The sequence below is a fragment of the Eublepharis macularius genome, chromosome 5 (assembly GCF_028583425.1).
Source record: "Eublepharis macularius isolate TG4126 chromosome 5, MPM_Emac_v1.0, whole genome shotgun sequence".
NCBI classification, from domain to species: Eukaryota; Metazoa; Chordata; class Lepidosauria; order Squamata; family Eublepharidae; genus Eublepharis; species Eublepharis macularius.
In genome coordinates this window covers 72027123-72054477 of record NC_072794.1, presented here as the reverse complement: position 1 = coordinate 72054477, position 27355 = coordinate 72027123, and the positions used below count along the sequence as shown (strand labels likewise).

The window sequence follows — 27355 nt, the reverse complement described above, 5'->3', positions numbered from 1 at the left end:
CTCTTCTCCTCTCTTTTCTTTCGAGCTCTTCCATTTAAGTCCATTAGTATGCCTCTAATTACTGCTTTATATGTGTCCCATACCTTATTGGTTGGTACTTCTCGATTCATATTGTACTGTATGAAGAACTTAGTTTCCCTTCTCAACATCTCCATATTTTCTCCCTCTTGTAACAAGTCCTCATTTATTCTCCATCCTTTCCTCTTAGTTCTTTTTCCAAACTTCCACATTATTGGGTTATGATCTGAGCCTACCATAGGCATTATTTCTACATCCTTAGTCCAAAGCACTAAGTCCTTTGAGGCCCAGATCATGTCAATTCGTGATAGAGTAGAATGCCTTGCGGAGAAAAATGTATATTGTCTACCTGTGGGATTCTGCATTCTCCACACATCTTCCAATGTTTCCTGTTGCATTAATACAAAAAAAGTCTTTGGTAGTAATCCTCTTTTCTTTTGTGCAGTTGCTGATTTTTTTATCTTGTTCTAAATTTGTAACTCCATTGAAGTCTCCTGCAAGGATTATCTGATCATAGGAAAATTCATCTAATTGCTTCCTTAAATCCTCAAAGAAGCTCTCTTTTGCTCCATTTGGTGCATAAATTCCAATCACCAACACTTTCTTTAAATTCCATGTACATTCCACTGCTATAAATCTGGCTTCCGCATCTCTAATCATTAGCTTTGGCTGTAGCTCCTCTCTTATATATAATACCACTCCCCTTTTTTTCTTTTTTGAGGCCGCTACAAACTCCTTGCCCAACTTACCCAATTTAAGATATTTTACATCCTAATTTCTGATATGGGTCTCTTGCAAGCACACAATATCACATTTTTGTTTTAATAGCCAGTGGAAAATACTTTTTCTCTTATTAGGTGAATTAAGTCCATTTACATTCAAAGATAATACTTTACACTCCATATTCATAGCCCAGTTGTTGGTAAGTCTTTTTCATTGTCCCTCATAAACTTTTCCATCTCAAGTTCAGATCTGATGCGCTTTTTCACTCCTCCGAATTCAAAGGATATCCCTTCCGGTAGTTCCCATCTGTATCTTACTTTCATGTCCTTCAAATTCTGGACTAAGACTTTGTATTTTTTCCGATCAAGCAGCACCGATCTGGGTAACTCTTTCATGATGATAATCGTCTTGCCATCAACTATCAATGGATCTTGAAACTGCTTACTCACTATCATTTCTCTTGAATTCCTTGTCGTAAATTGCACAATCACATCCCTTGGTAATTTCCTCTGGGTCGCAAATCTGGAATTTATTCGATACACCACATCAAGGATAGCCACAACCTCCTTCACCTCCTTTCCCAGGTATTCAGTTAACACGTCTATAACCTGTTCTTGTGCTGTCTTTCCATCTACCTCCGGCAAACCTCGAAACCTCAGCTGCTTCTCCATGTGCTTGCTCTCCGCAACTGCCATCCTTCCCCTCATCGCTCTCATATCCGTTCGTTGCGTCTCTGTAAGATTCTCCACCGCCTTCTCGACAACATTAACTTTTTGCTGCGCTGCCTGCAAGTCATTTTGTATTGTTTCCATCCCCTTCCTTACTTCTGCCAGTTCATTTTTTACTGTCTCTTTGACATCTTTAACTTCCCTCACCAACTCCTGTTTTGTCTCCTTCAATTCCTTTAACATTTCACAAAATTTTTTATCCATATTTCTCTATAGCCGTTTGCCACTCTTTTTTCGACATTGTGGGGCTTGATTTACCTCGCTCCCACGAGTCTGCACGTTTCCTTAACTCCGTGGCGTTTGAATTAGTATCCCTTTAAATTAATTTAAATGTCCCGATTCTTAAAAAAAAACAAAAGATGTTTAAAGAATCCAAAATGTCGGGCGTCTTTTCTCTATGGTTTTTCTATAGTCTTTTTGTAATCCAAAATGTCCTACTTCCGCTCCTGTTGAAGTCAAAGTCCTTCCCTTTTCAAAAATGGCGATTCCCTTCTTCCTGTCCTCCAATAAGGGCCGTCTCTCTCCAGCAGCTCTATCACTATGATGCACTTCCTGTTTCCCGACTCTCCACTGCAGCTCTCGCGATGATAGAAATTTTCTCACAGCCTGCTATCACTTTCTTACCACAGGTATGAAAAACAATTGTCCAATTTCTTTAATAACTTTGTTTAGCTTAGTCCTTTTTCTAAACTATTTCTTGCCGAATCTTCCCCTCATTATAATCCGTCTGTTGCAGTTTAAAAGTTCACTTTAAAAGTTCGTTACTTTAAGCAATCCATCCCGATTCGAGAGATAGTGATCTTTACCTTTTCAAGCGTCTTTCTGGGTTGTAATCACTGCTTCGATCTCAAATTCTTTTCCACCTTCTTTTCCCCTGTTGAAGCTTGGGCATATAGGTCTTATGCCAGCCGCACTGGCCCCGGTTCTGCCGCAGAGATTCTAGCCGACCTGTCTTAGGGTGGGACCTCAAGGGACGAGAGAGAGTCCTTAGTGCAGAACCCCCCCTTGCCCGAGATCAACGCGCCCTGAGGTTCTTGAGCATTCTTTGCCTGTTCTCCGCCTGAGAGCAGGTGGCCGCGGGCTAGTTGTGCCCCACCGGCCGCTGAAACGGCAGCCCGGTCAGCTCTGCACTTAGAGCTGTGTTAGACCTCCATGGATCCCAAACCGGAAGTCGAAGACTGCTTTTTCATGAAACACACACAGATTTCTGGCTTGCAAGAGGGGCCAAGATGAAAAGAGTTCTTTTTGCTGGGGCAGTTCATACCAAAGAGGAGTTCTCAAACAAAGGGGAGAAGGATTTCCTTGTTCTCTAGGGAGGGTTTGGAGTGGAGTGGAGAGGCCTAGAGACATTGAGAGCCAAGGCAGATTTGTAACTGAGGCCATTTCAAGAGGCATTTGTGCAATATAGGCAACATATAGAATTTTCAGAATTTATTATTAATATACTTTATGACCAGCACAACTACAATTACAATTGTAACTACAATTCTTATAACTACAATTCTTAAAAAATAATATTTTAATTCTTAAAAGAGAATAAAATCGTACAGAAAAAGAAGAAATACAGTTATTAAAAGAAATACCATACTTATCTTACAAAAATACCAGTTGAGAGTTTTCAAGTAGTGCAACCGGAAACAAGGGATTAAATTTCTACGTTGTTAAGATTCTTGTTTGGTTCATGAGATTTCCTGGTGGATTTTGCACAGGGCCGGATCGAGTGGGGGCAGGAGGGGTAGTCTGCCCCTGTCGCCACCAGGGAGGGGGCGCTGGGAGCAGCTGCCAGAGGGCGCAGGCAGCAGCGCGGGCAGCCTTGCAGCCCCCCACGCTGCCTTTCGCCTGCCCTGCAGGACAGGGGGCGGCCGGCTGCTCCCTGTCCTGTGGAGCAGGCGAATGGTGTGTGTGGCCATGCTGCCTTTTGCCTGCCCTGCAAGGCAGGGGGTGCACGGCAAGCCCCCCCATCCTGCGGGGCAGGCGAAAGCAGCGCGAGGGGCTTCGAGGCCGCCCACGCCATTCGCCTGTGGGGAGGCGAATGGCACAGGCGGCTTCCCAGCCCCGCACGCTGCCCCCGCCATTCCACCCTGCGTGATGATGTCACTGAAGTGACATAATTACGCAGCGTGGGGAGCGTGTGTGTGCAGCCTAGGGTTGCCCCGGGCACGGGCGACCCTAGATCCAGCGCTGATTTTGCAAGCAGCTACAAGAAATCTCGTGCTGAGTCCTGTGAAATTTGGGTTAACACCCATAAGAAGCATCCTTATAATTTGTAGGTCAGAGCAACCAAAATATCTTCTAAGTAGAAGGGAAATGGTCTGAAAGTGAATTTCTTGATAGAGCAGACAATAGAGTAAAGTATGTTCTAAAGTTTCGACTTCTCCATTGCCACAGAGGAAGACCCTCTCCAACATAGGGATCTTTCTATATCACCCCTCCACCTCCATGGAGGGGAGTACCGCCCATCTAGCAAGAGAAAATGTCCTCTTTTGGCCCAAGGTCTCCAGTAATGAGAGAGAAGCAGCCAGGGAAACAACATACCTCACATGCTCAGGGGCTAAGAAATTTGGTGTTCTACTAATGCTGCCCTAGCATTCAATATCCAGCAACCTTTGTTTTATAGTTGCTTTTGCATGTTCAGATTCCATTTCTAGGATAACTTGCAGGTTTCCTAAGGTACATCTGCATCTAACTCTCAAAAATATATTTCCCAGGTGTCTGCCATTATGAGTCTATGGACTCCTTAAAATTATGACTAGATACCATTTTCCAGAATGATGATGAGTTTTTTCCCCTTTGGCTGCTTGTTTTAAGCACAACCATGTTAGGCAACATATAATTAAGAGAGGCTGCAGAATGTTGTTGCGAAGTGTTCAAAGATACTGGAAAAGCATCTTTGCATTGCAAGCTTTTCTAACTAACATTCCTGGAGAGTTTTTGTATTCCAAAATGGAAGCTGTAATAAGCATGCTAGGCATGCAAGTATTAGGAAGTAGTTTTATATTGCAGAGAGCCACAATTTTTTCAAGATTTCATTTCATTCTTCAGCTATTGATGTTGCACTTTGCTCTTAAATGTCAGAACAAAATAACTAATACCTGCAATTTATTCAGATGACATTTCAACAATATAAGATTTTCAGATTACAAGCTTCTGCTCCATGTTCCTTAGTGTTACACTAAATGTGTAGATTTGGTGGATTTACATAATAGCTTTAGATAATGAATATTTATAATAATGAATGAATTTACATAATGACTGCAAGTTAAACATGCCCTATTAAAATGGCATGTTCTAATTTATGTACTAAGTTAAAATAACTTCTAAATACATTTTATTTTCATTCATATTAGACTATCACTTTTCTCTTCAAAACGAAATGTACCAATCTCTGCTAAGTAGAAGCTGCTGATGCAAATCCTTATTTTTTTTTTCCAAATTAGGCTACATTAAATAATTTGTATTCAGGAGTTTCATATCTGATTTCTCACTAATAGCTTTGACAAGCAAGTCCTGATTGTGCTAGATACAATGCTTCATATGACAAGCTAGACTCTCAACAAAATGCTTCCAATATTCATGGAATCATGTTCTAGAACAAGTTGTTTTCTTGTATCATGAGCAAAGTTATTTTTTATTAGTTGGCCAGAGACCTAGTCAATGTGGTTTTGATTTCAAGTCCTGTCAATCAGTTGTGAGCCTGGCTGTGTTGGTTATTGGTCACCATACTCACTGGCATTCTGGATCTTTTTTCCCATGTCTGCTATGTATGGCAATTATTACTCTTTGCCCTCAGAAACTCCAGGTATGGATGTTTGCTTCCTTTTCCATAGTCCTTCAATATAGTGATTGAGCAGTCACTTTGTTAATAATCTTTGATGTTGTTGTTGTGGCCTTCTGTAAGTGTCAATGGAGGTTCAGTGCACTTCGGTAGTTCTGAACAAACTGAAAGAGCTGTTAGTTGCTCAACAACTTCTTGAACTGGGAACATGGAATAATCAGCATCCATTTGCCTGGCAGATCACAGATCTCCAAGTCACACCAGTAAAAATAGGAAGAGAAGTGAGACTGATTTATTGCCTATCACAAAGTCACTGAAGCTTGTACACACCTTAAGAGAGAGGGTTTTTTTTCTCTCAGAGAGAGGTGACAACTTTGCTAAATACAGCTTCCTTCCTTCTACCCCTTCCCATCTTCCTATTTACAATGCTCCCACCTGGGCTGGCAAAGCATTTCTGAAGAAGGAGGTGAACAAATAAGCAAAGAATCAGATCCAGAGGAGTTAACTGTGTTAGTCTGTAGTAGCGAAATAAAAAAAAAGTCCAGTAGCACCTTTAAGACTAACGAATTTTATTGTAGCATAAGCTTTCGAGAATCACAGTTCTCTTCGTCAGATGCATGGAGGGCCAACAGAAACTGGAATCAGAGTTACCCAGTGCATGTTCCCCAAGCTGTGTGGGAACCAAATCTGTGAGTAGCTCTTACAAAGCTACAGTGATGTTTGGATCATTTAATCATATTAACAGGGGCCAACTGTGTGGATCTTTGCCCCAGAACCAGCAGTCCAATAGCAAAAGGGAGGCTGGTTCAATGTAGAAGACCATTAAAATCAATCTGGCCACATAGGTTACTTCATTTCAATCTAGAAAATGTGAGGGGGAGCCTCTCAAGTAAAAGGGGTTCAGCATATATAAGGTTAAGGGCTCCAGACAATATTATGACTCAGAGAGAGAGAGAGAGAGAGAGAGAGAGAGAGAGAGAGAGAGAGAGAGAGAGAGAGAGAGAGAGAGTATTCTGATCCTGATGCATGTAGGGAAGCAAAAACTAATTTACAGCTGGTTGAGGCCAATGACTATCTATTCTAGTCATGGAAACTTTGGTAGGCATCAACCACCAAAGTTCACAGTTTGCCTCTCATATCTCCAATTTCACAAACATTTTGCAGATCTTCACCCTAGAAATAGACATTGTGGTGACTGAACACAGGACATTCTGCATGCATAGCATGCATTCCATTACTGAGCAATAGGCTTTTTATGAATGCAATTGTGAATTATGGGTAGAAAGTGAAAGAAAAAAAAGAAGTGTTAATGAAGTTAGGTTCATCAAGCTGAACAATATCTAAAGTATTGGATATATCCAATATCCAATATCCACATAACAAAGGCTCTGTTCATTTCCGTTATTAGTGAATTTTAGGACAATGTGGTATAGTGGTTAGCATGAAGGGATCAAGTCTGGGAGATGCAAGTTTGAATCCCCACTTTGAGTCTCCTTATACAAAACCTCTTACACTAGGATGCTCCAGTGAAGGCAGATGCAATGTTAGCCAGGAAACTGAGTTTTAGAAGACAGATTGGAAGGCTCTGTCAATTTCCCCTCTCTACAGAGCCAGCAAAGATCTCTCCGCAGGGGGTTTGATTATTTCCTCTTCACCTATCTCCCATTTTAAAGCATGGTAATGTCCTCTATATATAGGGACGTAAATATGTAAGATGTTACAGTGGCCTAAAATCCAACTACTGGTGTCCTAAAATGTGTAGATCACACCTTAAGATGATCTAAGAATTCTGAAACGAGCGTCTCAGATACGATACTTCAAAATACATCTTTAACAGTAGATAGCTAACAGATAGTAATAATAACGCCCTTGCCCATGTCATAACGAGCATCTTACAGATTTGGTCCTTTCTTTCAGGACAAGCTTGACATTCAAATCCTAATATAACTAGTTGACATTCCATGAGCATCTTACTTAGTGTTACAGCATTTGGGTGCTGTAAGGTATATGATGGAATGTGATAAATGACACTCTCAAAATTTATTTTAGACTAGATGAAAGAAGCCTATTATTCAAGGAAATGCAAATTGGTGATTCTATTTCTGGTTGCCATTTCTTCCAAATAGAACAATTCTCTCCAACAAATTTGTAAGAACGTAATTCAAAGGACTGCATGAATTTGCATAGCTGCAGCTGTGTAGGTGAGACAAAATTTGATCTCTACTGAAGAAATAGAAGGAAATCATAAGCAGTAGATGCAACTAGGTGACAGCCCAGGGCAGCTTGTTGTAGGCAACAATACTCTTGTGACAAAGATATTTTAAAGTTCAATCAAATGTACTGGCTTGTTTTTGACTACCCTGGCCAGTTTAAAGACTTTCATATTGGCCGCTTGTGGGGTGTTCTGAGAAGATAAATTTCCACCTGTTCTTGTGCATCCCTTCTTCACTCCTGGCTTCTCCATGCACCTCTGCAGAGCCAGCTTGGAGAGGGTGTGCTGTTGAGAGCTGAAAAGTACTTCTTCCACACACATGCCCAACCACAGGACAAATGTTCTTTCCCCTTGAATGTGCTCTGCTCAGACTTGACAAGTAATAGCAGCATGGAGCAAACAGTGGGTGGGGATGGTCCCTCTTTATCTGCCTTTGGTGCCTCTGTGGCACTCAGTACTGCAGAGGCTGGCTGAGACCAAGCTGGTACACATCAGTGAGGTGACAATGGGTCACTATGCCCATAGCCGCACCTTTCCCCACAATGACACAGGCTAGGAAGAAGCTGAGTCTCTGCACTTCTTCCTTATCATTCCTTTCCAAGCAGTTGTTTGAGTTGCTTGAGTACAGAACTGGGTCTCTCAAAAGGAGCCTAAGAGAAAAGGAACTGTGATTGTGCGTGGGGAGTAGGGGGAGCTGTCAGTGACAAGACAGCTATGAAGTAAGGGCCAATGAACACCCTGTGCCTAAGGATCCATTAAAACCTGCAACCAGCCCAATCTGCACATGGGCAGAACAAAATATTGATACCACAATGTCCTGCAGACAGCCTCCACCCACCCCGCCCCAGCCCCTGCTACCTGCTTCACTGGTCATCAGTGTCATCCCATTCTGGCTGTTTTGGACTAACAAAGCAGAACATAGTGACTTAGAAGGGAGTTCTGGGCTGAGCTTCACCACATTCTCACCTGGCTTAGATAACTCCTGGTGGGGCCTCTCACAAACAACAGTGAATGCTGGTAGTTGCACGCTACAGCCTCACACAGCAGTCCACCTGGGAATAGCATGCACACTCCCAGGTTATAAATAGTGCATCCAGACCTCTTGGTCCAAGTGCCACACAGATACAGAAACCAATGGGTAAGTCAGGGCAGGATGCACCCTCTTTTGCAAAGCCCTGCCTAAGGGGAAGGGTTGGAGCACTGCTTAAGTGGCAGCCCAACCTCTTAAGCAGTTCCAGACCTACCTCTTAAGGTTTTTGGCACATGGCTGAAGCCTTGTCTACAAACATGACTATAGCTGTGCTTAAGAGGCTGGGCAGGCAAGTCCAACCCTGCCAGTTAAACAGCTTCAGCATATCTTCTTCAGAGGCCAAATGAAAAGGGTCTGAGGGCCAGTAGAGCCATCGTTTGGGCACCCCTGGAGTGGAGGCAGAGTGTAAGGCTGGGTGGTAGATGACAGTTGAAATGAGGTAGTAGCAGGGCTGGGTTGTCAGTAGTTTCTTTCTGGGTGCCCTCTCCACAGTTGGTATTGTGGTAAGCTTGGCTGGCAGCAGCAGCAGCAGCAATGCACTTTATGCAATGCTTGGGGACTCATGGAACTTCTAACTTCTGCTGGAGCTTCCTATTTTTTGGTAGCAAAACTGCAGGAATTTCTGTAGTGGGATGCAGCAAAGCATCCCAGACCAGCTTGGGAATGTTCCAGCCTTAATTTCAGTAAAAATATGTGGTCAGTTCCTTCTTATCTGTCTGAATGAGTCTCTCTACATGAGACATCTGACACATGAAGAACACTGTCGGGAGATGCAATGTTAGCTAGAAAGAGTCATTTAAGAAGACAGAGCTGGTGGCAGGCCAAAGGCTTTGCTATACACTGGAGCCGAGTGAAGGGGCTGTGAAATACAAGAAGGGAAACTTCATCCAATTACAACCTCCCCAGGTCTAAGCCCTGCTCTGGAAGGCAGCTCCAGCCCTTTTGCATTCCTCACTGTCCTCTGGTTGCAATCCCACACAATTTTAGACTGGAGAGGTGAAACTGACAAAGCCTTGGGTGGAGGGAGATGAAATTAACAAACTCTCTGAGGAGCGATCTCCACTGGCTCTGTCTTTTTGAAGTATGCTTCCCTGTTAACATTGTGTCTCCCTACACTTGATGAACACACGCAGAGGCATCTTGTGCAGAGAGAGACTATATATCTGCCCCAGAACTGATCATATGCTTGTATTTGATGCCATGGATTCACTGATCATCCTGGAGACTTTCAGCCTCAGTATCTCCATCTGTAAAATGGGAATTATGTTTCATAGATTTTTTTCTAAATACTTAGTTACTTAGTAAAATGTTGCATGTGTGTGTTAGATGCATCACTTGACATGTAGCCTGCAAGTAGTCTCACCTACTAGACTTATCAGTTCTACATATAATTTTAATTCTGTTTTATGCTTGTGATACAGTTGTGTGACATGATCTGTGTTGGCCCCATCATATGTGGATGATATTACCAGGCAGTAGGGGACTTATAAATAAACCTTATATGAATGGACTTATATTTGGTGGCCTTTGGCTCTTTCCTGCTGTGCTTCACCCTTTGATTGCTGTATCTGCCCTTCATCCACCAAGCTTCATTTGTAAGAGCTGCCCTTGACCAAGGAGGAGAAATTGGTTTTACAGGTAGATTGTATCCAGTGCCCCAAAGCCTTCAATGAGAATTATCTCTTTTTTCTTTTTAGAGGAAACTAAGAGACTAACTGCACATTACCTGCTAATATGTACAAGAGTTCTTTGTGAGCATTTTTTACAAAGTGAAGCTACTTCAGGGGGAGGGGACTTTAGATTTCAAAGCAGCTTCAGAGTGAGGGGTCTTTATATAACAAACCATTTTAATCCAAATCCGCCTTAAAATGTCACATTAAATGTGTAGCATGTAACATGCAGTTTGCTACTAAATAAGCTAGAGAACAAGATATATTCTGTGAAATTGGTTTAAAAATCTAAGAAAATACTTCTTCCTCCTGAATGCTTTCTCTGTTATGCCCCTATGCAGCTACAGATCTACTCACAGCTAGAAAAAGGGAACTACATTCTACATCACCCACTTCCCCTAATTAGCAAAACGCTAAGAGGAAGAGAGATTTGCTTCACAATCCTAGAGATCTGGAGGCATAAGAAGTCAAATCATTATCAATTTTTGTGTGCAGAAAGAGAATTTAAAGTTGGAGATACTGGTCGAATCCACATTCACCAATTACCCGCATGTTTATCGGATATCTTCTGTTTGCCTCCAATTCGCAATTTTTTTCCTCTTTGTTCACATTCCTGCTTCCAATCCGTCTTTCTCGCGCATCCCTCTGGTCACACGGCCGCTCAAAAACCGCTTTTTTGGGCGGGACCTTTTTTTCCCGCCCATTTTTTTTATTATTTTGAGCGCACTTTTCCATTATTTCGATCTTGCCTTATAAAGAAACATCATTGAAGATAATGATGCCTCTCTTTCCCCCACTGACAGCACTGATGGCTCTCTCCCGTTTCTTTTTTGGAAATTTGGAAGCATGTGGGAAGCTTTCGTGGGCATTTCCTATGCAGGACAGTACAGTGCCTGAATTTTACTGAAGTTTCACTTCCTCGGAGTGTCATTATTTTGATATTTTGTATTTTCAATATTACAGTAATATAAAATAAAAAAAATAAAAAACAGTTAAAAAGGAAGTTTCGCGAGTCCGTTCTGAGGATGGATTCACCCCAAAATGATTTTTCAAACTACCAGATTTGATTCAGAAACAGCATAATCAATAAATCCAATGCTATGAAGTCAAAAACAGTCTTTTGCAGACTACGGAGCACTTGCAAGTTGAATCAGCCAATAGGAACTCTCGGAACGGCCGGAGAGACAGGAAGAGGGGTGGTTTTTTAAAAAAGCGCGTAAATTGCGCATTGGCCCATTCACGGCCACCGTGAAACTCCCGTTGAAAACCTGTGACCACATATTTGGGAGAAATGCGAATGAAATGCGTCTGTTTAATGAGGTAATGTGACCGGCACTCGGGATTGCGTGGGGAATGTGGGGAACATGCGACTTAGAATGAGTAATGTGGATTTGACCACTAACAACATGGATGAAAGCTGGAGAGTGGAACTCAGCCTACCCATCAGTGAAATATGGTGGCATCATGTTGGCTTTACCAGTGAAGGGTAATTGGCTTGTAGACCTTCAAAGTAAGGGTCAAAACCAATGTGTTCCATGATCAGACTTTCCCATATTCTTTTAAAACCAAAGTACACCCTCATAGCTGGCCAGGGTTGGAATTGAAGCCATACTGACAAAGAGTTTAACCCTTCATTCTGTGCATAGTTTCTGTCGGGGCAGGGAACCTTCTTTCCCCAGACTTACCCCCAGGATAGAAAACAATGATGGGAGGCATCCATGAGCCCCGCCGGACGATGGGGTGCAGCTACCAGCCTGGCGATGGGCCAGGGGGTGGTGAGAGGGGCTGCGCTGCCACTGCGCCACTTGCTTGTCTCCCAGCCTCAGCAGGCAGTGAGGGGCCCGGCCGCGCTGCCTGCATGGCTCCCAGATGGGGCGGGCAGCAAGGGGCTGCACCATGCCACTGCTGCCATGCTGCCTGCACAGCTCTGGGCTGAAGAGGGTGGTGAGGAACCGGGCTGCATCGCTGCTATGATGCTCGCCCACCCAGCAGTAGCCTGGGAGGCTGGCCTGGTAAGCCAAGCCCTGGGCCCACCACTGGCAGCCGTGGCAGCCCCGCCGTGGCTGGCAGTGACCCCTGCCTTGGAGCGGCTGGCCAGCAGGAGCAGCCCTGGGCCAGAAGGGATGCCAGAAGCTGGCCCAGTTGCCCAGGTGTGCAGGCCTGGGCCAGCAGGGCTGGGCCCAGCCAGCCCCACCCTGAAGGCCATTGGGTTCTGGGACTAGGGGTGGTAGCAGGCAGCCCAGACTGGAACCCACTGGTTGGGCCAGCCAGCCACCCAGCAGAAGAGGAGTGTGGTGATGGGCTGGAGCCTGAGGGAGGGCCAGGGCAACCATTGGAGCTCCCATAAAAGCAGGCAGGAAGGGCAGGCCGAGAAGGAGAATTTGGTGGAGCTTGGGTGAGGGCAACCATTGGCCTGAGAGAGAGTGCTGTCCATGTTCGGAAGACCAGCCCACAGCAGGAAGAGAGAAGGTATGAGGGTGCGGTATACCCCCTTCTCCCCACTTTCTGAGGCTGCCCATCAGCCTACTGATGAGGAGGGGCCATCCTGGAGAGCAAAGCCCCACCAGGCTCTGACCTCCCTGAGACGGAGCCTGACAGTTTCATTAAGCAAAACTGCCTCCTCCCAATGTTGTCAGAGACATTTAAAGAAAAAAAAAGACAAATAAGGATACATGCATTTTTCTTTTCTTTAGATGGCTAACAGCTAAAGATAGATGAGAAGCAAAATTAAAAAGTGACAAAAATAGGGCCAAAATTCTAAATGCAGCTTTTCAGTAACTTGTATACAGAGACAAAGAAATCCATTATAATAACCAGTGTGAAAAAATAGAATACAACAACAAAAAAAGAAAAACAAAAGATCTGTTCCAAAAGATCCGAGAAATCAAAGGGAAATTCAAGCCATGGCTTGGGATGCTGAAAGATCAAAACAGAAATAACAGTATCTGATCAAGACAAAATAAAGGAAAGATGGAAACAATATACTGAAGAGCTGTACAAAAGAAATAGAAGAATGACAGATACCTTCAACGAAGAATCTTTTGATAAAGAACCAGGAATCTTGGAAAGTGAAGAAAAAGCAGCACTGGAGTAGATGGAATACCAATAGAGTTATTTCAAGCTAGACAAATGGAGTCCATCAAAATCTTAACAAGAATATGTCAACAAATATGGGAAAAAACAGGTTTTACTTACCATAACTGTTGTTCATCTAGGTCTTCCGTGCAGGCACACATGGGGACTGCGCACGCGCAGGCCTGCCGATACCGGAGATTTCTATAGCTCTAAACCACTAGGGGGCGCTCCAGCCTCCAATCGCGCATGCGCGGCCGCTTTCCCGCCAAAACGGCTCCTAGGAGGCGGAGCGCCCCTCACATACCCTCAGTTCCTCTTTCGCCGCCCCCTGCAAGGTAAGTACCAAGAGAGTTAGCGGGGAAGGAGGGAGGGCATGTGTGCCTGCACGGAAGACCTAGATGAACAACAGTTATGGTAAGTAAAACCTGTTTTTCATCTACGGTCTTCCTGTGCAGTCCCACATGGGAAGATTACAAAGCTTAATACCTGGGTGGAGGTGACGCCAAAGCATCACACAAAGATGGAATGGAGAACCGCTGTGCCCACCGCTGTCTCCTTTCTATCCAGGATGTCCAGCGCATAATGTTTCACGAAGGTATCCGCCGAGGCCCACGTTGCCGCTCTACAGATGTCGTGAAGAGGAACACCTCTGAGAAGAGCCGCAGACGACGCCTGGGACCTGGTGGAATGGGCACGCACCTCCAAGGGGCAAGGTAAGTTAGCAGCAGAATAACAAGTCAAAATAGTCTGGACCACCCATCTCGAGATGGTCTGGGACGTAGCCCGTTTCCCCTTATTCTGCCCCGCAAAACAAACAAATAAGTTAGAATCAAGCCTAAAAGACTTAACCCTATCTAAATAAAACAGGATAGCTCTGCGGACGTCCAAAGAATGAAGAGCTTTCTCTGCCTCCGAGTTCTGAACTGGAAAGAAAACTGGCAGTATCAGCTCCTGGGACAGATGAAAACGAGACACCACCTTAGGTAAGAACTCTACTTTGGTACGAAGAACAACCTTCTCAGGGTGTAACTTTAGATAAGGCGGTTCGCAAGATAAAGCCGCCAACTCCCCCACTCTTCTGGCCGAGGTGGCCGCAACTAAAAAGGCTACTTTCATGGATAACAAACGTAACGGGCACGAGGCCAACGGCTCGAACGGTTTGGACATTAGGCGAGCCAAAACTAAAGGCAATGACCATTGTGGGATCAGAGCCCGAATGGGGGGAAACAAATTATTCAACCCTCGTAAAAACAAACGTGCAGAGTAGTGGGAGAACACAGATTTCTTATCAATAGGAGGATGGAAAGCCGAAATAGCTGCTAAATAAACCTTAACTGAACTATTAGACAGGCCTTTCTGTTTAACTTCCCACAAAAACTCCAATATGTCAGAGAGAGGAGCCAAAAAAGGGTCCAAGGCTCGCTGTCGACACCAGGCCGAAAATTTGTCCCACTTCAAGGCATAGGACTGTCTCGTAGACAGACGTCTAGCGTTAAGCAAGACGTGCTTTACTGCTGAAGAAAAGGAACCCCCGGTCTGATCAGCCACGCTGTCAGTCTGAGTTTCCCGATGTTGTGGTGAAACACCCCCTCGCAGGACAGAAGGTCTGGAACTACTGGGAGACTGATGGACTGAGTCTGCAAACTCAGGAGGGAGTGAAACCAGGGTTGCCTCGGCCAAAACGGGGCCACCAGGATGACTGTCGCCCCGTCCCTCTGGATCTTGCTGAGCACCCTGGCTAGCAGCGGGAATGGGGGAAAGGCATAACACAGGGGACCTGACCAACTTAGTTGAAATGCGTCCCCACGTGACCCTAGGCCTACGCCTCCCCTGGAGCAAAAACATGGGGCCTTGCGATTCTCTGCTGTCGCAAACAGGTCCAGCTCCGGATCCCCCCACCTGGAAAAAATCGGAGCAAGATACATGTCCTGAAGGGACCACTCGTGGTTGTCCCCTTTTATCCTGCTCAACTGATCCGCCATAGAGTTCTCTACTCCCGGGATGTGAACAGCATGCAACCACACAGCATGGTCTATAGCCCACTGCCAAAGCCTCATCGCTTCGGTGCATAGTGCCACAGACGCCGTGCCCCCTTGCTTGTTGACATAGAACATCGCCGTCGTGTTGTCTGTCAGGACTTGGACGGACTTGTTCTGGACCGCACCTGAAAAGGAGATCAGAGCATAAAAGATTGCCCTTAATTCAAGGACATTAATGTGCTCCATACGTTCTGACCCAGACCATAACCCATGAGCATAAGCTCCGTCACAGTGAGCCCCCCAACCAAATAAAGAAGCATCGGTCGTGACAGATAAATGGGTTTGGCGATGCCCAAATTTCACCCCTCCAAATAGGTTAGAGTCCTCTAACCACCAGTCCAAAGCAGATACCACCCGTCTAGGGACTGACAATCTCCTATTCTGGGAATCACTACTCGGGGAAAAAACTGAATTAAACCATAATTGGAGAGGTCGCATAAACAGCCTGGCCAAAGGGACCACTGCAGTCGTAGAAGCCATGCAACCCAACAAAGTCTGAACAAACTTAGCAGACTGAAAACGACACCTCTTAAGGGTGGAAATGAGCTTCTTAATCTTTGAGGCGCGCTCTTCAGGCAAGAAACCCGCATTACGCACGCCGTCCAAAATCACCCCTATGAACTGAATGGAGCGAACAGGAGTCAGCTTAGACTTTTTTTGATTAACAAAAAGACCCAAACGGAGACATAAGTCCAGGGTGAGAGCCACCTGATTGGACACATCCGCCTCAGACTGACCCACTAGAAGCCAGTCATCTAGGTACGGAAAAATGCAACAGCCCTGAAGACGCAGGTGGGCTACTACCACTGCCATACATTTAGTGAATACTCTGGGGGCAGTGGCTAAACCAAAGGGCAAGACCCTATATTGGAAAACACGATGGTCATAGGTAAAACGCAAAAATTTTCTATGGTCTGGGAAAATAGAAATATGAAAGTAGGCGTCCTTTAAATCCAGGACTGCAAACCAAGAGAAAGGGGGCAGCAAAGTCAAAACCATCTGCAATGTGACCATCTTAAATTTTCGGATCCGTACAAATTTGTTTAGGCCCCGGAGGTCCAGGATAGGCCTAAGCCCCCCATCTTTTTTCTCCACTAGGAACAGGTTGGAGTAGAAGCCCAACCCAGCTGACTCTGCAGGAATCTCCTCTATCGCTCCTTTTTGTAAAAGAGCTGAGAGTTCTCCCAAGATTTCTGATCGCGGAACATCCGAAGAAAAAACAGGGAGACACAGGTAGGGTAAACCAACAAATTCAACTTTATAACCAAACTGTATTATGGAAAGAACCCAAACATCAGAACAGATCAAATTCCAGGAACTCCAGAAAGCGCTAAGCCTGTCCCCAAAAAAGGGATCAGGTCCCTGTGATTGTCAGAACTGTTTTTGTGATTGGCTCTGATCTTTAGGTTGGTGTTGCTGAGAGCCAGTCCTAGGACGCTGGCCCTGCCTCCGTCTAGGGAAGGAAGCCTGCGGGCTCTGGTAGGGTCGGTGTGGCTGGTACGCGTACCCCTGGTAGGGCTGATAACGATGTTGTCTGCCACGCTGGAAGGAACGGTAATACGGACGAGAGGATTGCTGTGGGGCCTGATGTAGTACCCCATACGAACGAGCCGTCAGGCGGTCGGTTCTCTTCTTCGAAAGATATTCATCGGTCTTTTCCGAGAACAGCGTGGTGCCTTCGAACGGCAAATCCTCCACCTTATTTCTCGTCTCAGCAGGGAGGGCAGTTGTACGAAGCCATGCGTACCTGCGCAAGACCACAGAGGAGAGAAGAGATCTGGCAGCTGTGTCCGCCATACTCCTGCCAGCATTGATTTGATGCCTGGAAAAACGGACAGCCTCTTCTTGTATGACCCTAAGGAGAGTACGCTGCTCCTCAGGAATCTTAGGAAGGAAGGAAGCCACCTTCTTCCACAAAAACAATTGGTATGCCGACATCATGGCTGCATAATTAGCCACCTTAATGCCAAACGTGGCAGAGGTATACAGCTTTCTACCCATGCTGTCAATCTTTCTGCTGTCCTTGTCAGCTGGAGCTGAAGAGGAACCCTGGCGAGAACGAGCCTGCATTTCCTCAGTCATAAGTGACGACGGAGGTGGATGCACTGCTAGAAAGGAATGCACATCGTCCTTGGTCTTGTAAAGGCTCTCCACCTTCCTGTTAGTAGCGGTAGCTGATGCCGGTCTCGACTGAAGTTTCTTCCACATATCAGCAAACCCTTCAATAAGGGGGAAAGCAATCGAGGGAGTAGACCCCGAATAGATATGCTGTAGAATCTTGTCGGTAAATTTGGATTCAGTCGACGTGACCTCCAAATCCAGAGCCTTGGCCATTCTCTGAAGAAGCTCATTATAGGCTCGGAAATCATCGGTTGGGGAAGCCTCCTCCGAGGGCCCAATTTCTCTCTCCGGAGAGTCCGACAACGGGGATTCACTGTACCGAGCTCGGCTCCGAGGAGACACCACCTCCGAGGGACGGGGTGTATAATCACGACCAGCATAGGAACCGGCTCTGGGTGACGGCGACAGAGAGACCCTCCGATAACGTTGGTCCGAGAAGTATGAGTCTTCTCTAGTATAAGAGCGGGTACCTGGATCGTCCCGGCCCCGACTACCTCTAGACCGGCTTCGATAAGAACAGCGGGAACTCCGGTCAAAGGAGCGGGCTTGTCGGCTCCCAGTGGAACGAATCGAGCCCGATTCATACGACGTCGATCGAGGCCGACCCGATGGTGTAGCGGGCCTGTCGATCGGAACCACATCCACCTCTTGGATCGCCTCCGGCGGAGGAGTCTTGGAAGGAGGGCGGACAGCGGACCCATCGCGTCTCTCCGACGGAGCCGGGGTAGGACCGGTCGGAACCGAGGACGAAGAGGTAAGCAGGGTCTCCAACACTGCCCTATCATGTTTGCTGGAATGTTTACGCTTCTTCTTCTTCTTTTCAGGCTCGGTTCTGGTAGGTGACTTCGAAGTCGGATCCGAAGCCCTCGGATCCGATATCTCTCGGGGAGCCGGTGGGATCGTCTTCGGACCCGAGGTAGCCCTGTCACCGCTGACCTCACGGGTAGGTGGAGTACAGACCGCCGACGAAGTTGAAGGAGGTCGACTCCGAACGGTTCTCGGAGCCGAAGCTGTCGGTTCCGACGAACTCCGAGCCGGGGCCGAACGACTCGGGGACGGATTGGAACGCGGAGTTCTAGCAACCGACGTCTCCGAGAGAGGACGGGAAGGCGCAGCCGGTGCAGAAGAGGACTTCGGCGGAGGATCTTCTACCGACATTGCCCGCTGCCAGAGGGAGGCATGCAATCGATCCGCCCGCTCGGCCCGAGCCTTGGAGGTAAACGCACGGCAATGTTTACACGCCTGAACATTGTGCGTTTCTCCAAGACAGTAAAGACAAATAGAATGGCCATCCGACCTTGTCATTTTGCGGTTACAGGTCTCACAACGCTTGAACAAGGCCGTCTCAGCCATCGCGACGAAGGAAGAGCAAGAACCTCAACGATCGGCGGCGAAAGAGAAACTGAGGGTATGTGAGGGGCGCTCCGCCTCCTAGGAGCCGTTTTGGCGGGAAAGCGGCCGCGCATGCGCGATTGGAGGCTGGAGCGCCCCCTAGTGGTTTAGAGCTATAGAAATCTCCGGTATCGGCAGGCCTGCGCGTGCGCAGTCCCCATGTGGGACTGCACAGGAAGACCGTAGATGAACAAAACGATCCATGGACTGGAAACAGTCTACTTTCCAATTCCAAAAAAGGGGATGCCAAAGAGTGCTGCAACTATTGGATATTGCGTTAATTTCCCATACAATTTTGAGTGATGCTCAAAATTCTACAACAAAGACTCTTACCATACATGGAACAAGAAATGCCAGATGTTCAAGCTGGATTCAGAAAAGGAAGACATACTAGAGAACACATTACAAATTTATGATGGCTAATGGAACATTCCAGGAAATTTCAAAAGAAAATCAGCCTGTGTTTTATCAATTACAGCAAAGGTTTTGACTGTGTGGATCATGAAAAGCTATGGAGAATGTTAAAAGAAATGGGGGTGCCACAACATCTGATCTGATGCATAACCTGTACTCTGGGCAAGAGTCTACTGTCAGGGCAGAATATGGGGAAACAGAATGGTTTCCAATTGGCAAAGGTGTCAGATAAGGATGCATGTTATCTCCCTACCTGTTCAACCTCTATGCAGAATATATCATAAGGAAAGCTGGATTAGATCTAGAAGAAGGTGAAGTGAAAATTGATGGAAGGAAAATTAACAATGACACCATGTTACTGACAGGAAATAGTGAAGACTTGAAATGACGACTGATGAAGGTTAAAGGAGAAAGCACCAAAGCAAGATTACAGCTGAACATCAAGAAGACAAAAAGTAATGACCACTAAGGAATTACACAATTTTCAATTTGACAATGAGGAAATTGAAATTGTTCGTGATGTTCTATTCCTTGGCTCAATCATCAACCAAAAGGGAGACTACAATGAAGAAATCAGAAGAAGATTGAGACTCAGAAGAGCAGCTGAAAGGGAGCAAGAAAAGATCCTTAAAGATAAAAATGTCTCTCTGGGAACTAAAATCAAGATAATCCAAACTATAGTATTTTCCATTACTAGGTATAGATGTGAAAGTTGGACAGTGAAGAAAGCAGACAGGAAGAAAATTGATTCATTTTAAATGTGGTGCTGGAGGAGAGTTTTGCGGATACCATTGATAGCCAAAAAGACAAATAAGTGGGTACCAGATCAAATCAAGCCTGAATTCTCTCTAGAAGCTAAAATAACAAAACTGAGGCATTGTACTTTGGTCCCATGAGACGACAAGATTCTCTTGAAAGGTCTATAATGCTAGGAAAAGTAGAAGGCAGTTGGAAAAGAGGAAGATCCAAAATGAGATGGCTTGACTCAATGAAAGAAGCCGCGTCCTCCAGTTTGCAGGAACGGAGCAAGTCTGTAAATGATAGTACATTCTGGAGGTCTCTCATTCATAGGCTTGCCATAGGTTGGAAAAAAATTGATGACACATAACACGCACACATGTTATTTATAGTCTGCTTTTCTCATTAAGACTCAAGGCGGATTGACTGTGAGAGAGTAAAGTCAGTTTCAAAGACTTCAATAAACAATGTATACACATGCATACTTGCAAGATTTAAAACCAACAGAAATCCAATACAGATTTGGAGAAATGCTGAAACAGAGCATAAACAACTTTAAGCCTGACATATTAAACACATAGAACTACCCAGTAGGATCATCCTTACAGCAATAAACAGTACATAGTAGTAAAGTCTACAGGCTCTATCCCTTTATTAATGCATCTCTTTGAGACCATTTCCTTACAGTAGAGCCTTCATATCTGAGTAAAAAGCCCTCTTGAATAATTCAGTAGAAAGCATCCCAATAGTCTATCACATTCATCCATTATCATACACGATCAGGCCAGATTACCTATCATAAATTCACACGCATCTAGTACTATATGTTTCTCCATTTCTACAATCCATAAACATTGACATAGAATTGCCTGTATACAAATCAGAACCTGACATGGCTGTAATTCAGCTTTAAAAGATGCTGGGAGATTTCTCTATTTTGAGGTCTATTTTTGAAAAAAACATCTGTCTGAAATGCTTTAGAGAGTGGGTATCAGACCCCAGGACAAGAGATTATACTTGGTGGCCTTCTTGCCCTTTCCATTTCTATAGTATTATGATTGACACATGGTTAGTTTCTCCTGGGGTGGACTACTTTATTTCCTTGTTTATCTAAATTGTCCCCAATGAAGAGAAAAATAGTTTAGAAATACTGAAACAAATAACTGTAATACATTTGGGAGGCTAATAGGAGCCAGCGTTTTTGTACACATGCGCACCAAAACTCTGCATTTATAATGCTAGTATGCCAAAGAGAGCCTATAACCTGACTTCCTGTTATCCTTGCTGTCTATAGAAAAGATTAAACAAACAAACAAACATTCAGTCATGCGTACTCCAGCCCCTCAAAATTCTGAAACAGTACAGTTCTAGGAAAACATTTTCTCTAATATTTTCATCTTTATTTGTCCAGCATTATTCATAAGATCTTAACTCTCATTTTGCGCCATTGGCTAACCCAAAAGAATATTTTCTCTCTATTCAAGTATATCTGTGCACAGGGGTTTTTTTTCTGGGAAAAGAGGTGGCGGAACTCTCAAGAGGGAAAGGAGGAAGAAATACACGGGATTCTTTCAAATCATGTTATTTTCAAGCACTATTGCCGAGTATTTTCAAGAGGTGCCGGAACTCCGTTCCCCCGCGTTCCCCCTGAAAAAAAGCCCTGTCTGTGCATGAACAGATGTTTCAGAATGCAAAAGTATGATCAGGAATCAAGGCTCTGTCAGAGACACAGGGGCCCTGCTGCCTTCACTCAAGCCAGGGATGAATGCACACTGGGCTCCAGCTCTGGTAAAAGAAGGATTTACAAAAATGCCAATGAGAGCTTGCTTGCACATTAGCCTAGGTAGCTGCCACCATTCCTTTTTGTCTATCCCATAGTACTGAAGTAAAAGGACAAACGTCCTGGCTTGTTAGGGAACTAAAATAGAAAGTCTACCCTGCAAGGGTGATGAGTTTCTCAACAAAGTTTTACCTGGTAGGTGGGGTTCAGGGTCTAGACACCAGCTTCAGCCTTTTGAAGTTTAGGAGTCAAGAAGACCCACAACAGAGTAAAAAAAATATTTATTAGGTGCAAAGATATTCAAAAAAGACAAGACAGACTGTGGGGACAAAATAGCAAAGGCTTAGCATTAAGCTGTAACTACACAATTCTCAGTAGTTTCAGAAGGCAAACACAATAGGTACAAATTACCTCAGAGTCTCTTGCATAGAGACAAGCAAGACCTTAGGTGTTTAGATCCATAACAGCAGACAAAGAGATGGTTGCAAAGGAGCAGCCATCTTGCAAAGGGAGACTAGCTTCTCTCTCTAGCTTCTAGGGTCTTCATGCTACTAACTTATTTTATGGGGGGGGGGCTCAATCAGCCCAGGCTGTTTAGCAGATCAGAACTCCAAGAACTGATGTCACTGTTGCTAGCATGAACATGTGAGTGGGCAGAAACAAAACCTATCTGCAATCTTGGTTTGGCCTCTTTCCCACATGTGTGAATACATTTAGTGCTCAGGAATGTCAATTGGTTCAAAGCTGTGCTGTGGAGGCTCTGCTAACGAGCTATCTCTTATCTCCAAGGTTGCTGTGTACTGAATCTGCTAGCAAGCTCTGCAAAAAATGCTCAGGCCTTTCTCCTGAACCAAGGATTTTAAGATGGTCACAATTTGAACAGAAAAACCATTTTCTTTACAGCCTCCTGCTTGTGGTTCTTTCCTGAAAAACCCTCGTGGATTTTTCACTCTGAGAGTAATATTTTTATCTGTATTTTCCTCAACTGAATGGATCCTCTGTGGAACTAACCCTTATGCAATGTGGATAAATTCAAGCTGTGACACTGATTATCAAAGAATAATGTCTCATGGGAGTGAGCCATTCAGATATTAATTCTTGATCCAATGAGTTTGCAGTCACTTAATTGACTTATCTGGGAAGGAGTCTTGAATGCTGTACTGAATCCATCCTTTATGGGAAGAATTCTCATCCCGCCCCCCTGTACTGAAGTTGCAAGGTGGCAGTAGGGTACTACTAATGCCATTTTACCAATGAAGCTCAAGGTCCTATGCTACCATTAGGCAATCGTCTGTCCTAGGCTCCACTTTGAAGACTCCCCAAGGTTCTCAACACAATTTTGTTTGACATTTAGTTAAAGACCACCTTTATGATATAACTGATTTTTCTACTCCCCGGGTGGTCACTTAAAAAGGTTTAATTGTTGCTCTTTTAAAGGTCACTATTAGTAATTCTTTCAAGTCCTTCTCTATAAAGCAAAGTGCTGATTAGCATTACTTTCAGGCATACTAGGTTGTGGTTCTCCCACCTACAACCACATCTGATTCATCTAAAAAAATGTCCATGCACCTGAATAAGCTGCTTAGTAACAGCCGGTCCTGTACCTTTAACACAGTAGAGATGACTGTGAAGGTAAATAGATATTAAAAACAGAAATAGCAATAAATACAACATTGAAGTGCACAGATAACCACTTAGCAACATGAACAACAAACACAAGTCACTGTCCTTAGAAACTTTAAAATCAAATATCAAAGCAGATGAAAATAAAATAGGCCATACCAAGGAGGCAAAGGAAAGGCAATAGGAAAAGGAGAGGAACAGGAAATAAGGAAAAGGCCTGAAAATTTACCATTACATGAACTTAATTTTCATTGTAATTTGGAATGAAAACTAAAAAAAAAAAAACTAGCTATTTAGGATATATATTTTCTGTACAAAAGGCCAGAGATCAGCATTGTCTGGAATCTGCAGAAACCAGTGATGGTGAGGAGGAACAGAAATGGCACCATCACCCTTTAATCCTCCTAGGTCCTGCCATGAGGTACCACAGAGAAACCGCCCCCTAATCCTCTTGGCCTCTCCCTTCCACCCTCTATTCCTCCTCAGTTCCAGCCATAGGTTGGCAGCAGAGGCAGAGTGGTTAAGGAACCCAGTCTATAGGCAGAAAAGAAGGATCGAGGGAGAGAGCATAGCAATTGCTCTGGCAGCCCTGGCAATCGACGGAGTTGAAAGGACAAGGCTTAATATTAACACTAGTTTGCCTTCCCTGTCTCCCAAGGATTCAACACTCTGGTGCTCAGCTGAGACCTACAGCAATCCTTTCTTGGCTGCTTCTGCCCTCTACCCTCAATCCAAAGTCCTGCGCAACAAGTGAATGTGCTAAGGCAACAGGTCTGAGATTCACTGACATATCATTTCTGGCAACATGGCAAGACTGCATGTCTGTTGTCACAGGAACTGGCCTGCTGTGCCCTTCCAACAACACATCCTGCCACCTCTTGTCTGGCTGTCAGCTGTAGTAGTTGCACTCTTCCACTCTCTGTTGGCTAACACAAGAGCCATGAATGCACAAGTAGGCAAGGGAAGAAAAGGCCAGTGGCAAAACAGTTCTCCTTTGTGTATCTGCATGTGTGGGGGTTGTGGAGGAGAAAATATAACAAAAGAGGCAGCACTGTAACTCTCTTGACTGGGGCCTGCAAACTTAGAACTGGTGTTGAAAGTAGACTCAGTTCTTCCTTTGCTCATTTTCTGGGTTCATCTTTCTATATAAAGACATCTAATTTTGGCAGGAAAATTTGGGAACTCAATTCAAACATGCTGAAAAACTCTGAAGTAGGTAAAGAATGTGGCACTCCTGGCTGGTGGCAACAGCCACTGCGGCTGGGGGCCGTGATTTAACTCCCCAGAGGAGGAGGAGGCAGCAGCACTTTCCCGCCTATCCAGGCACGCTAGGAGGGGCGGAACCCGAGGCCTTATAAGGCTGCTCTGCCCCTCAGCATCTCAGTTGCGCCTCATGCTCGGTCAGAGAGGAAGCGCACACATTGCCTCTCTCCCTGCACGAGGACTAAGACTGGGGGCTTCTGCCTTGCAGCTCAGTTTGTGAGCTGGTACAGGCAGTGCAGCTCCTGCTCGTGGCTCCCGCCTGCAAACCTGGTGTGGAGCCTGGGCTTCTACCTTTCAGCCCTGGCTGGGAGTAGGAGAGGTGGGCCGCCTTCAGAAAGCAGTGGGCTTCCTGCTTGCAGCCCCTGCCGCCACTTTGCATGGAGCTCAGGTCGTTGCTTGGTGGCTGCGGCGACTCTGCTTCGTCAGCAGGGGGATTCCCCGGAGCTGTCTCATCGAGGCAGTGAGCTCCTTGCTCCAGCAGTAGGGAAGGCAAGGGGGGTGCCAGGAACAAGCGGTGCATGCTTAGCCTACGTATTCTGCCACCACACCTTCATTTTCCTTTTGGGTCTCTTTATGTGGTGGCAACCATCCACAGCGTGTCGGGGAGGGAGCTGGGGGGTTGCTGGGAGCGTTTTGTGCCAGCTTAAATAGCCGGTGGGCTTTTCTGCCTCCCCCCCTTTATGCCTGAGAGGTTTTACGCCCTTCCCTTCTTCATTCCCTCTTCACTAATGTGGTGCTGGCTGGATCAGCTGACAGGGATTTTCTACCTTCCCTCAACGTGAATTAGCCGCGGGTGGGGCGGCATTCCTCCCCCTCTGCTCAGGCATTTATTGGGCAGGGGGGTTAGGGCCTTTATTCTCCTTCTCTGCCCAGTGAGTGTGTGAATGGGCTCCCCTTAGCTGGGCATTTTAAAGGCAGGCTGCTGGCAGGCTTCTCTCCCCCCCGCTTTTTCTGCGTATTAATATGGGCCTCATTCTGCTAAGGGGCTACTGCCCCCAGGGGGACCTGGCAACCAACGTTGGTAAGTGGGTTTGAAGCCCAATGGCCATAGGGAATAGCCCAGCCCCTTTCTGTCAAGGTCAGCAACTATTTTGCCATTAATCTTAGCATTTTTGACGGCCTGAGAATGGGCAAGGTGAATGGGAAGTTCTGCCTCATTGGGGCAAAGGGGAAGAGGCTCCTTTTGAACAGGATGTTTTATCTTGCCTTCCTGCCATTGAGGGTCCATATGGCTCAGGTGGAGTATCTAGTGCAAGTGGAGGCACTTGCTGCAAGTGAGGCAGCATCTGAGCAAGTTCATGGAGTTGCTGTCCAGGAAAGTGATATGGAGTTCACTGAGGGAGCCTGGCAAGCAAAAGCAGGGCCAGTTTCATTGGCTGTTCAACCAAGCATGAGTGAGGGTAAGTTGACCTGGTCCCAGCTGGGGCTTAGCATGGCTATTAAATATTGAGATTTCAGCTCAGAGAAGAATATTTAGAATCAGAGAAGAGCCAGTTTGGTGTAGTGGTTAGGAGTGCAGGATTCTAATCTGGAGAACTGGGTTTGATTCCTCACTCCTCCACCTGAAGCCAGCTAGGTGACCTTGGGTCAGTCACAGCTCCTAGCTCTCTCAGCCCCACCCACCTCACAGGGTGTTTTGTGGTGGAGATATAATGACAAACTTTGTAAACCGCTCTGAGTGGGTGTTAAGTCATCCTGATGGGCGGTATATAAATCGAATGTTATTATTATTGTTATTATTTTATTTTTATTTGCGGTCAGAGACCATAACAATGACAATACATCCTTATCAGTCAATAAAATAATTAAATCCAGCATAAAAATGTGAAGGACATAAAAAAATACATATAGCATTTAAAATCTTATCTTAAAATGTATATAGTTCTCTCGGAACCGCAGGAATTCTAATATTTAAAACACTGACATTAAAATAGTTAAAATTGTAAAAAGAGCAGGAGACTATGTATTTTATTGAGAACTGGAAAGGAACAGACGCTCAACAGGAGCTTACATGTCAATCATGCCCCCATGTCAACTAACAACCAATCAGCACTTGAAGATAGAATCCTCAGTTGCATTAGCTATATACAAAATAGCTTATTGCAGTGCTGTGACTGGGCTTGATTGTGCAGTGCAGATTGGATGCAGTCATCAGGACAACAGCCAATAACAATGAGGATGTCAGGAGCCTGGCTCAAACAGAAGCTAGACCAATACTTGACAGTGGCCAAGGGGTGCCTGGGATCAGGCCGCTGCCCCTTTCACCCTTAGGTACGGCACAATCTACCTACACTCAGGTTGGTGCTTTTTGAGGGCCAGCTGCACCTGGCATATGGCCACAATGGGGTCAGCAGGCTTTCCTGGCAGCTTTGCTACAAAGTGACGAGGAATTTCTAATACATTCAGTCCTTAACCCTTCCTTGCCTTGGGAGAAGGTTCACCAGCAGCTCTGCTGCAAGCAATGTCCCTGGCCAGGCCCATTACGTAATCAATCTGATACCAGCTACTAGGGCCTTTGGGGCAATGACAGAGCAGCCTGGCTATTGTTTATGTTTTATGGCCTTGTTGTTTAAAGCAGTTACTAGTTGTTGTTTTTTCTCCTTAGGTGCAGTTGGTGGGGCTGGCGGTGACCCATGACGTAGGATGAATGACCTATCCGGCCCTCACCAAAGCCTAATGAGATTCTGTTGGTTTACCATTGTTGCAGGATAGGACCTACAGTCTATATGCAGCATGTGCTTCAGAGGCTAAGTG

At 45.3% G+C, this 27355-nt stretch overlaps 2 protein-coding genes across 3 annotated transcripts in view; both read right to left on the bottom strand.

The window, feature by feature from the left end:
- The window catches only part of NEGR1 (neuronal growth regulator 1), a 1020236-nt gene that overhangs the window by 322397 nt on the left and 670484 nt on the right, over positions 1-27355 (bottom strand). The gene's annotated exons all lie outside the window — the stretch shown is intronic.
- Positions 13518-15479, bottom strand: LOC129330146 (uncharacterized). Its single transcript, XM_054980094.1, has 2 exons — positions 13718-15479; positions 13518-13559 (listed from the first exon to the last, which is right to left on the bottom strand). The coding sequence occupies exon 1, from the start codon at positions 15299-15301 to the stop codon at positions 13742-13744; it is 1560 nt and encodes a 519-aa protein (XP_054836069.1). The 5' UTR covers positions 15302-15479; the 3' UTR covers positions 13518-13559; positions 13718-13741.

Bases quoted from the DNA above. Each gene is read 5' to 3' on its own strand.
- LOC129330146 (XM_054980094.1), bottom strand. From the start codon at position 15,301: ATGCACCGAAGCGATGAGGCTTTGGCAGTGGGCTATAGACCATGCTGT.